Source organism: Tupaia chinensis, unplaced genomic scaffold, assembly GCF_000334495.1.
Source record: "Tupaia chinensis unplaced genomic scaffold, TupChi_1.0 Scaffold144019_1, whole genome shotgun sequence".
Lineage (NCBI taxonomy): Eukaryota > Metazoa > Chordata > Mammalia > Scandentia > Tupaiidae > Tupaia > Tupaia belangeri.
In genome coordinates this window covers 269,529-280,570 of record NW_006203871.1, presented here as the reverse complement: position 1 = coordinate 280,570, position 11,042 = coordinate 269,529, and the positions used below count along the sequence as shown (strand labels likewise).

General features: G+C 50.5%; 1 protein-coding gene across 2 annotated transcripts in view; it reads left to right on the top strand.

The window, feature by feature from the left end:
- Positions 1-11,042, top strand: part of MOB2 (MOB kinase activator 2) — a 17,562-nt gene that overhangs the window by 896 nt on the left and 5,624 nt on the right. Inside the window, exons 1-3 of one of the 2 annotated variants that reach the window (XM_014583075.1) lie at positions 1,917-1,965; positions 7,340-7,500; positions 7,800-7,893. In XM_014583075.1, coding sequence (XP_014438561.1) covers positions 1,955-1,965; positions 7,340-7,500; positions 7,800-7,893 — 266 coding nt within the window. In that variant the 5' untranslated portion in view covers positions 1,917-1,954. Of the gene's footprint in view, positions 1-1,916; positions 1,966-7,339; positions 7,501-7,799; positions 7,894-11,042 lie in introns of those variants that run through there. The other variant, XM_006165760.3, reaches the window with a different exon arrangement.

Here is an 11,042-nt window from a genome sequence, read left to right as displayed (position 1 = left end):
GCCAATAAAGCCTTTGCTGTGAGTTTTCTCACCTCTTTCCCTTACCTGCTATAGTGGTGCTGTCCCCTCCGTACCACTTAGTCAGGTGTGCGTGTGCATGCATACAGGTGTGAGGGCATTGGTGTTTGAGTGTGTGTGCATTCGTGTGTGTGTCTAAGGGGACCCTTGAGGAGCTGTGGTACCAGGCCAGTCCTTACTTCATGGTCAGGTAGCTCTGTTTGCCTGGCCTGGGACCTGGGGATGTGGGGTTTGTGGGGCAGACTTGAAGGATTCAGCCCTTGCTCAAAATGTTTATATTTTAGAGTCAAATCAGTTTTCGTTCATGTAGGAATTTTATATTTGCCTGTCATAATTTTTTTAAGAGAGATTTTTGCAGTTGGGCATGTGTACTCACCAGAGAGACAGAAAGAGACAGAGAGACAGAAAGCAAGAAATCACGCTCCGGGGGGGATGTCCATGCCGCAATCCCTTCTCCTCCATTCTCCTCTTGGGATCTTGGGCACACACGCACACGCACCTGGTGAACCATGGTCAGCCATGTGGGAGTCCAACAATGCAATCATTCTGCCATCTGCTGGTCCCAACCTGTCATCATTTTTAAAGTCAAAGTAAGTAGCTCTTACATTGTCAGTACTACCGTGAGAACTCTTGGTGCCGAGCTGAGCCAAGCCTGCTGACGTTTACTGAGCTCCAGAATGCATGGGTATATCTGTTTGACTGGCGCCAGGTACCTCTGGCTCCGTCTTCCTTCTCATGGGATCATTCCCACAGCATGGTCACCTGTGTATTATAATGAGGAGAGAGTGAATCACAAGGAGGAACCAAAGAGCCAAGTGATCAGTCTGTTCAAGGCATTCTGTTTCCATATGAAGGTGTGAGGTCTGGGCCATGTGGGCACATTGGTGGCACCTGCTGGTTGGGGTCAGGAACAGTGCCTGTCTTGGTCCGTTTCCTGTCACTCTAACTGAATACCACAGACTAGGTCGTTTCTGAAGAGTAGAGGCTTATTTATTATTTAGCCTATGGTTCAGGAGGCTGGAAAGCCCAGTGTCGATGTGCTGCCGTCTGGTGAGGGCCTTTCCACTGCTGCATCCTGGCATGGCAGGAGGCGTCATGTGGAGATCCAGACAGGCCTAGGCCTCCATCAGCTCCTCTTAAAAAGCCACCACTCCCGTCATGGGAGTGGGAGCACCACTCTGATGACCTTGCCTAATCCTGATCATCTCCCGAAGGCCCTGCTTCCAAATATCATCATCATATTTGGGGGCCAACTTTCCAGCACTTGAAATCTGGGGGCTTATTCAAACCATAGCAGTGACTGGCGTTCTCAGTGTGTGGAGTATTCTGTAGGATTATGTATGCATGCATGTGTGTGCACACGTGTGCACAGAGGTCTATGTGGAGAGTGGCCAGATCTGACCTTTAAACACATGTAGAAATGTGTTTTTTGGGGCTGCATCAGTCAAGACCACCAAAGACCCTGTTTTTCTCTACTTCTGTGTCTTTTTGCATTTGTTTTTATGCTTATTTCTAATCCATAGCCGCCCCCCTCAAAACACATGTTCTGCCGTGCAGGTCACGGCAGATAGACATGGGGTGGGAGAGGGCCAGGTGCCAGAATGAGCTCCTCAGAAGACAGAAACAGGACTGACCTGCTGGGATGTCCCAACCATACCCTACAGGAGCAGAGGCTGAGGCCAGGTGTCAGGAGAACGTGCAAGTTGAAATGTGGCAGCGGCCTTCCCTGGGCAGTGGCTGGCTGTGGTTGGAAGTTTAGGCCAGTGAGCAGCATCTGACTCACAGGACATCTGGGTCAGAGTCACCTGCATGCCTTTCTCTCATTGCCTTGGCTTTTTCCGTCCAAACAGGTCTGTTACTTTGTAGAGGACACGATGGGTTGGTGCAAGCCTGCTTTGTCTCACCTCACCGGCGGTGGTACTGACCTGACCGGCGGATGAACAGACAGTTAAGAAAACGGCTCACGTGTCCCTCTCCACAGCTTCTGATTGTGCAGGCAGTGTGGTGGATGGGACTAGGTCCCATGGGGGTCTCCCTACCCCTTGGCCTCTGAGGCTCTGCACAGGTCCAGGAGTTAGAACTTGAGAAAATGTCACCCGGGTGGGAGTCCTCAGTGTCAGAGTGCAGTGTCTAGTCCCCACTTGAGACCTGGGAGGTGGTTGGGGTTGGTGCCAAGCTGTGAGCTGTCGTGCCCATAGAGGGTGAGAGCCATTCTTCCCTCCCGGTCTGTCCGGAGTAACGGAGCAGCGAGGTCAGTGCTGAGCTTTGTGTTGTGCATCTTGGGGAATGATGTCACTGAGCCTCAGCTTTAGGGGTCTCAGTGGACCACGGCATGGACATGCTCTGATTGAGGGATGTGAGAGCCCTGAGGAAGGCTTGGGAGACAGGTCCTCCTGGAATACGCCTCCTGGAATAGCTGTATTCCTCAGGCCTGGGCAGGAACCCCTCTCACCCGCTCTGGCTCCACAATATTCATGTGGAGCAGGAAGTGACAGGAAGGGGTTGGGGGAGGTGGCCATCCTGATGTACGCTCTGAGGTTGTAGGCGTGGTCCCTGCTGCAGGAAGCACCTGTGTAGGGGCTATAGGAGGAGCCCCAGATGCTCAAACTCTCTGCTCTCGGACAGGTGCACCGGCTTGGCCCCTGAGGCCATGACGCCGGGCAGACCCCGGACCTGATTCACAGTCTGTGAGCCTGTGGGAGGCACAGTGCTCTCTTCTCTCCATTTGGTGCAGTCACAAGTGACAGCGAGAAGAAAGGACGGGGAGCCTCAGCAACATCATGTTCTAAGATTTCGAGTCAGCCTTTTCTGGCTGGGACTGGAGTGGGCTGGCAGAGGAACAGCCTGGGTTAGAGCAGCTGCTTCCACTCTGTGGAGCCAAAGTGCCTTCACTGGGAACCGCTTCTTGGAGGAGATGGGAAGCACTGAGGCCTGGGAGATTTAGGTGCATCTGGGGCTCCTCCTCCAGCCCCTACACAGGTGTTTCCTGCAGCAGGGACCATACATGTGTCCCTTTAGTCCTGCTGCCCTCAGGCCAGTGCCCATGGTCCTGCCCATGAGGACTGGGGGAAAAAAGGCCCTGATACTGGGATCCAGAGAGGCTGGCCAAAGGAAGGTAATTCCAAGGTGTGCCGAGCTCCAGCGTCCCAGGCTGGCCCTGGGTAATAGGCACACAAAGGGAAGCATGACCCAGCGGAGACTAGCACAAGGTTTGGCCACCTCCTCTGGGCACAGTATCTTCCCGACTGGTCACAGCTTTTCTACTAGGTGGCCCATGAACCCAGCAGACATCAGTGCTCAAAGACCCAGGGTCAGGAGAAGGGTTGGGAGTGAAGAGTGGATGCATCCTGAGGATGGCTGCAGAACCCTGGATGCCCCTGAACCCCCTGTCCGAGCTGTTTGTATACTCTGAGGAAGGCTGGCAGGCTCACTGCTGGGTTGCTGGGCCACAGATGCACAGAGTTCAGCATCGTAGCCCGTCCCAGCCTGTGACCCTTGATGTGCTCACACCATGTGGCACATCTACACCTGCGCTTCAGCCCTGGCAAAACACTCAGCTCCATCTTTAGAGAATTTGCTCCATGGGAGAGAGCAGGGTTGGTAGCTATACAGCCAGGATGGGCCTGGCCCCTGTCCCCTGCCTGGCTCAGGCTGCCCTGGACTGCCCTGGGAGGCTGAGCACACGTTACCTTTTAAGGCGAAGATCTGCTGTGAGAAGCGGAATAGAAAACATTTTCCTGGCATTCGGGAAGCATTTTTCTTTCCTCTTTCTCTTAAAACATTAGCAACTTTTCAAAACAGAGGAAAGGGGGGGAAGGGACAAGGTCAGGAAGCCCAAAGACCTTCACCCCATTAGCACCCTGCATGGTGGCCTCCATGAGGGCCGGTGGAGGACAGGGACTCAGAGCTCCAGGCCAGGCTGCCACCCAGTGCTGTGCATCTTGGCCAGCCAGGAGGTTGGGTGACCAACTTACAGCCCAGCCTGATTCCTGTATGAGGCCTCAGTGGCTTTCATTTGGACCCCAGGGGCAACAGCAGGCTGGCCAACTGGAAAGAGCTGGGAATGAAGAGGCTTGTTTCTCCTTCCCTTCCAAGGCACTGAGTCCTAGAAGGTGCTGGGTGCCCCGGTTTGCTCACCTCCACCCTCTGTTTGTGAGGACGCTGCCAAGGTGCAGTGGAGGCCTGGAATAGTCACACCTTCAGCACCAGGACGGTGTACCCGAAGAGGCCGCTGCTTCCGGAACAAGTGTGGCCTCGGCCTGGTCTGACTTCTCCCTTTCGGGGGCTGGTGCAGTTTACGACTGCCTTGAAAGTTATGATCACATATGATCCCTGGTCAGTAAGACTTCATGACAATGTCGATTTATAGTTGTTTTTTTATTTTTTCAGAGTTTTTTGCTTTAAGGTGTATATGCTCGGCAGAGAGACAGGAGTCAGAGAGACAGAAAGCAAGAAATCGTTCCCTGGGGGGATGGCCATGCTACAGTCCCCTCTCCTCCAGTTTCCTCTTGGGCTCTTGGGCATGCATGCACACACACCCTGCATGAGTTTTAAGCCACCAGGTCCAAGACTTTAACCACAGTCAGCTGTGGGAGAATCCCATGTTTTAACCACTCTGCCACCTGTTGGCATCAATTTATAGTTGTTTTTAAAATCGTGATCTTTAGGGACCAACCAGAGCCATGGTAGGTAGGTGGCTGGATCCCACATGGCCAACTTTGTAGTTCGGTCCCAGACCAGCAGCTTGAAAAACATGCTGGGCACATGTGCGTGCATGTACCCAAAGTCCCAACAGGAGAATGGAGAAGGGACTGTGGGGTGGCCATCCTCCCTAGGGGTTGTTTTCTCAATTTCCCCCTCTCCCTCTTTCTCTCCAGGAAGCATACCTGCTCTCTAGCCAAAAAAAAAAAAAAAAAAAAAAAAAAATTACCATTAAAGAATTGTTCAAAAAGAACCAGACAACAGCTGCGTTATTGGGGATGTTTACCTTCAGTTTCTCAAGTTTTCCCAGGAGCCTTCAAATGGAATGAGAATCCCAAGTAGATTGGTAGGCTGCAGCCTCAGGCCTCACCAGTTGTCCTTGCAGGTTGCCCCACACCCCACTTCTTGACCATAAAAGTGGACATGGTTGTCTGTTGGGCCAGACTGACCAGGACCACTTCAAGAAGTCTGAGGTCCCTTCCTGTAGAGCTTACTGTGAATGTGTCAGATCAGAGATGTCTTTGCCCCTAGACGTGCATTTTGTGTGGCACAGTCTTTGCTATGTGATGAAGACAGTGACTTTGGCAAATGAGGCTCTGGCCGAGGAGCTTGGGCCAGTGATCCCAGGCCTGTGGGGACTCTGGCAGTTCTCCTCCTCCATAGAAGTGATCCATCTCTTTTGCCTGCTTAGATGCTTGTCATTGGAGGAGTCCAGGTTCTGGGTCTCTGCACTGGCACCAGCAGTCAGGGGCAGCTGGCCTGGACGTCAGGATCCCTTGCTGAGAAAAGGGTGATGTCTCAGGACCAAATAGCTTTCTTCTGTGGGTCTTAGCTACTTTCTCTATTCAAATGAAAACAGACATTTTAAAAATATGTATTTATTCCTTTAAAAATAGCCATAATGGTAACCAGCAGTTAGCGTAATGGCTATGTCGCTGGACTCCCACGTATTCGACCGCGGTTCACGTCCTGGACCTGGTGGCTTAAAACTCACACCGGGAGCATGTGTGTGCGTGCCCAAGATCCCGAGAGGAGAATGGAGGAGAAGGGATTGCGGCGTGACCATCCCCCCTGGGGGGTGATTTCTCGCTTTCTGTCTCTATGTCTCTCTCTTGTCTGGCGAGTGCATGCTCCTTATAGCAAAAACCTCGCCAAAAAAAAAAAAATTAGCCATAATAAGGCAACCATGTATTAACATAGCAACATATTTCTATGAAAAAAAAAATTTCCAAAGCAAGAGAAAAGTTGAGTGAAGAAAGTGGCAGTTTCTATCTATGTCCGAGTGTCCGCGAGGCCTGGCTCCTGAGTCCTAGAAGGACACCTGAGTGCACATACCTACCTCTGCCTTGCCTCTCTCAGTACCAGAGTCCTGCCTTATGCATGGGAAGGGACATGAGTGAGCAAGGCAGCTGGCATTTGCCTAGTGTGGAGACCCTGCTGTGCTGTGCTGTGACCTGCTTATGACAGGGATCTTGATGTCATGGGCAGAACTTTGGCACCCTGAAGGTATCCATACCACTCTGAGACTGTGCCTTCCACTTGGCCAGATGCCAGGCAGCAAGCAGGAGTGCTGCTGTGGGCATTCAAACCCCTGTGAGGTTTGTGTCGGCAAGCCCTGAGGGCAGCAGTATTAGTAAATGCCCAGCCGGTGTTGGTGGGGGAGGGGTGTCGCCAGTCCAGCTGCCACTTGGGTTGCTCAGCAGAAAGTGGCAAAGGACCTGGTGATGTTGTACTATGAGAGTCCCTTCTCCAGCCAGCCATATCTTTCAAAAGGGAGTCTCCCTTGCTCTGTGGTGCCAGAATGATGGCAAGTTTGTCTCTTCAGGGATGGGCTCAGCCCCTGAGGCCGCCCGTGGTCACCCCTGTTCTGAATCTTTGTTGGAACCGTGCACCCTCATGGAAGTGTCATGTTTCCTGTAGTTGAGGGTGAGCCCTTTGCTGTATTTCACAACCAGGTGATAACAGGAGACATCTTCCCATAGCCTGCTTGGAAGTGCGGTGAGCCTCAGCTCAGTGTTGGCAGGCAGGAAGTGCTTGATGAGTGTCGGGCTGCAAGAGGACACACACCTCTGCAGTGGGCGAGCCTTCTAGTAAAGTGGCTTTTGGCTTTAAAAGCTCTAAATTGTGGGGATCATCAGGGGCTGAGCTGAGTGATTCCAATCCTTTGGTCTAGCCAGGGGTTTGTGTCAGGAGCATAGCTGCAGGGCCACACTTACACTAACCCTGGGGCTGGGGTGCACAACAGGGTGAGCTGTCCTCATGTAGCCACCACGGAGGTTCCAGGCTCATGCCAGCCATAAGCCTGATGTCTTGGTGTCCTGCTGGCACCGTGTAGGCAGGATGGCTTAGCTGCTCAGGCCATGGCCCTGACAGCCTGACGGTAACCAGGAAGGCCGCTATGCAGGTTAGCTTCCCACCTGGCACTCCCTGGAGCAGAGTCACACCCTTGGTGTCCCACTGAACACTGGCAGAGATGGCGAGATTCCCCCAGTGGAGTTCTGGGTGGCCCCCCTTCACACCTACACTTGGCCGTGAACGACCTCATGAGAGGTCAGGATCATCCTTAAAACCTGCTGTGGTCTGGGTATGTGGTAACCACTCTGTGCTTCTCTATTGGCAGGAAATCTAAAGCAAAGCCCAACGGTAAGAAGCCTGCTGCAGAGGAGAAGAAGGTGTATCTGGAGCCTGAGCACACCAAGTCCAGGATCACCGACTTTGAGTTCAAGGAGCTGGTAGTGCTGCCCCGGGAGATCGACCTCAACGAGTGGCTGGCGAGCAACAGTGCGCGGGCTCGGGGCCGGGCAGGGAGGGGCTGCAGGGCTGTAGCTATCAGAGAGTCAGCCACCCTCCTCTGCACCCTCTCTTCTCCTTCCTCCATTTCCTTCTCTTCCTTCCCCCTTTCCCCTCCTCTAAACCTCTCCTAATCTTATCTTGGAGGAGCCCCCAGAGCAGTTGCTCAGCAGCCCCATCTGCTGGCTGGGAAGAGTGTGTGCGGCCCATGGGTAGGCTAGAAGCAGAGGTAGACTGGATGATCCAGCCATGGTAGTTTTCACATCTGGCTTGTTCCCTTTCTCTTTCAGCAACTACATTTTTCCACCATATCAACCTACAGTATAGCACAATCTCAGAGTTTTGCACAGGAGAGACATGTCAGACGATGGCCGTGTGCAACACGTGAGTAGCTGTCCAGCCCTTGGGAGATTCACATGGGCCCCTGCTATGTGGGCTCATGTCTTACCAGACTCCGCACTCATCTGGAGTCCCTGAGTAGTCTCAGGTGGGCCTTCTTTCACCATGCCTTCCATCAGCCCAGCTTCACTTGTCCCTGCTAAGGCACAGAGGTGCCCAGAGTTAGCAGAGGTTAATAGGCTACAATTCCAGGGGGACAGAGACATTTCCAGAGGAAATGCCCAGGTTCCTGACTATGGAGTACTGTGATGCAGAAGGTACTTCTCTGTATCAGCTCCCTCAAGTTCTTGGTATGCCGAGAGAGGGGATTCATGAAGGGCTGGAGGGTGTGGACATTGGCTCATTTTATTGGATCCAAGATGTTTTCATGGTGTCCTCCCAACAGGCCAGTACTAGTGGCTCTGAGAGCCACCAGTTAGGGTTCAGGTACCCATTTGTTTCCTCAGTAAGTAGGTGCCCCTAGGGGTGTTGCAGCACTCACTTGCTTCGTGTGGGTAGGAGAGCTATATGGTCATGGACTTGCTACCAGTTAGTAGGCTGGAGTGGCCAAGGTTGACTGTAGGCAGGAAGCCAGGCCTGCCAGGGCTTAGCCTGCAGAGTGTGTAGCCATCCATGGAGGCAGAGGCCATCCCTTACAGATGTCTCCTTGCTGTCTTCAGGACACTGCAGGTCAGAGATAGATACAAGCGTGGGAACATGGGTCTGTGTGTATCATCCTGAAAATCTTCCTGCCCACACATGGCTTTCCAGGCTCCTGGCACAGGGAGAACTGGTCCCTAGACAAAGCTGAGTTCTGCTTTCCAGACCCCATGGAAGCCTCAGGATAGGCAGGTGGCAGGTATGCCCTGTGCCTTCAGCCCTCTGGGCCCTCTTTGGAAGGCCTGATGGGTCACAGCCTGGTTCTGGGTAATGGGGCAAGTGCAGATGACAGCTGGCTCTCCACTCTTCACTCACTCAAGAAGATCCGATGTCCTGGCCAGGCATAACTGGGGAAGTTGGAAGCATTGCTGCAGAGTAGCCCTGGTGGCAGATCTTGAAGGCAGCAAGCATGCTGCTTGAGAGCTGTGTGTCCATTGTGGCTCAGGAGGATGCTTCCTGGCCAAAGGATGTCCAAGGTGTCCTATGAGGCAGGTGGGAAGCCAGTGCCCTCCTCAACTGCTCTGGTCTTGTGTGCCCTTCACTACTGGATTTGTTTAACAAAAGGTTCCTTGAAAGAGCACAGGGTTTGGTATTGGGCAGAGCCACACATGGTAAACCAGAGCAATGTGAATTTTCTTCTCTTTGTTCTTTTTGCATATAACCTGTTTTATGGGGTTGTAGATGCATGCGAGTTAATGTTGCATATAATGCCTTCCTAGGGATCATTTGAGACCAAGGGATAGAAACACAATCTAGTTTAGGAAAAAGAGGGAGGTTTGTTGGAAGCCCACAGAGCCATTTGACAGCACCAAGACTAGCAAGTGTGCCCGAGTCACCTGAGGGCCTGCTGGATTGACACACCCTGCATCCTGCCAGTCAGTAGTCTAAGCTTCTGCTTTAAGAAACTAGGAAAGAGAAAAGAAAAACTCCAGTTGAACATAAAGAAGGAAACGATAAGAGTAGCAATCACTAACATTGATTTCTGAAAACAATAAGGGAAGTCAATTAAACCAAAATATGATTACTTGACTAGATCACTAAAATTAATAAACCTTTAGCAGGATAAAAAGATATAAATTATTAGTATAAGGAATGAAAGGGGTATCCTTATAAACCCAGCAGATATTAAACGGATAAGGAAGCATTGCTAAAAAATGAAAAACTTCTGTGTACATAAAACAGCTTAGATTAAATGGACCAGTTCATTGAAAACCACAGAATGACAAAACTCACCCAAACAGGCAGTATGGTGAAGCAAGATAAAGGAATAAAAGGCATCCACACTGAAAAAGAAATAAAATTTTGTTTATACACAACATGGTTTATGAAAACTTCCAAGATTCTAAACAAAATAAAGAATAAATAAATTTAGCAAGATCGACACAAAGAAAGTCAGTCATCATGTACTAGCATTGTACAATTGGAAACCAAAATGAAAACCAGTACACAGGTGTAGAGCTAACAGAGCATTCACAGAAATGTTTGCTGTAGGGCACATGTGCTTGCCAGAGATGTAGAAACAGAGAGACAGAAAGTGAGAAATCACCCCTACCCCAACCCCCCAGGGGATGGCCACACTGCTGTGCCTTCTCCTCTCTTCTCCTCTTGGGATTATGGACATGCACCTGGTGTGAATTTCAAGCCACTGAGCCCACTCAAGCTGCAGTCAACTCTGTGAGCGTTCAGCAGCATAACCTTTATGTCGTCTCCTGGTTCCAAGTCAACTTCTTTATTGAATGCAATATCAATCAAAATCCTAGCAGAGTTTTTATAGATATGCCATCTAATTTAAAAAATTTATATGGATGGGCAAAGTTAATTAAAATAGCGATAATTTTGAAAAAACGAATGAAGCTAGAGGCATCTCTGTAAAACTAATTAATTAAGACAGTGTGATACAAAGGAACAGATACATAGGTTAATGAAACAGACTAGAGAGTCCAGAAATAGACTCACATAAAATGTAGACTTTGATTTTTGACAAAGATGCAGAAGAAATTCAATGGAGAGAAATTGCTATTGAGAAAACTGACTATTTGTATGCAAAACAAAATACATTTACCAAAACGTCATGCCTCGTGTATAACTATAAAACTTGTAACAGGAAATATAGGAGGAAAACTTTATGACTTGGCATTTAGGTAAAGAGTCTTAGACTTGGGACCAAAAGTATAATCCATTTGGAATTTTTTTTAAGGGATTTTTTTTGCAGGACCAGCAGTTAGCATTAATGGCTATGTTGCAGGACTCCATGTAGTCAACCGTGGTTCGAGTTCCGGACCTGGTGACTGAGACTCAACGCCGGGCGCGTGTGCGTATGTGCCCAAGATCCTGAGAGGAGAAAGGAGGAGAAGGGATTGTGGCGTGGCCATCCCCCCTGGGGGGTGATTTCTCGCTTTCTGTCTCTGTCTCTCTCTCTGTCTTTCTGGCGAGCGCATGTGCCCTATAGCAAAAAAAAAAACTCTCCCAAAAAAAAAAACAGAGAATTTTTTTTT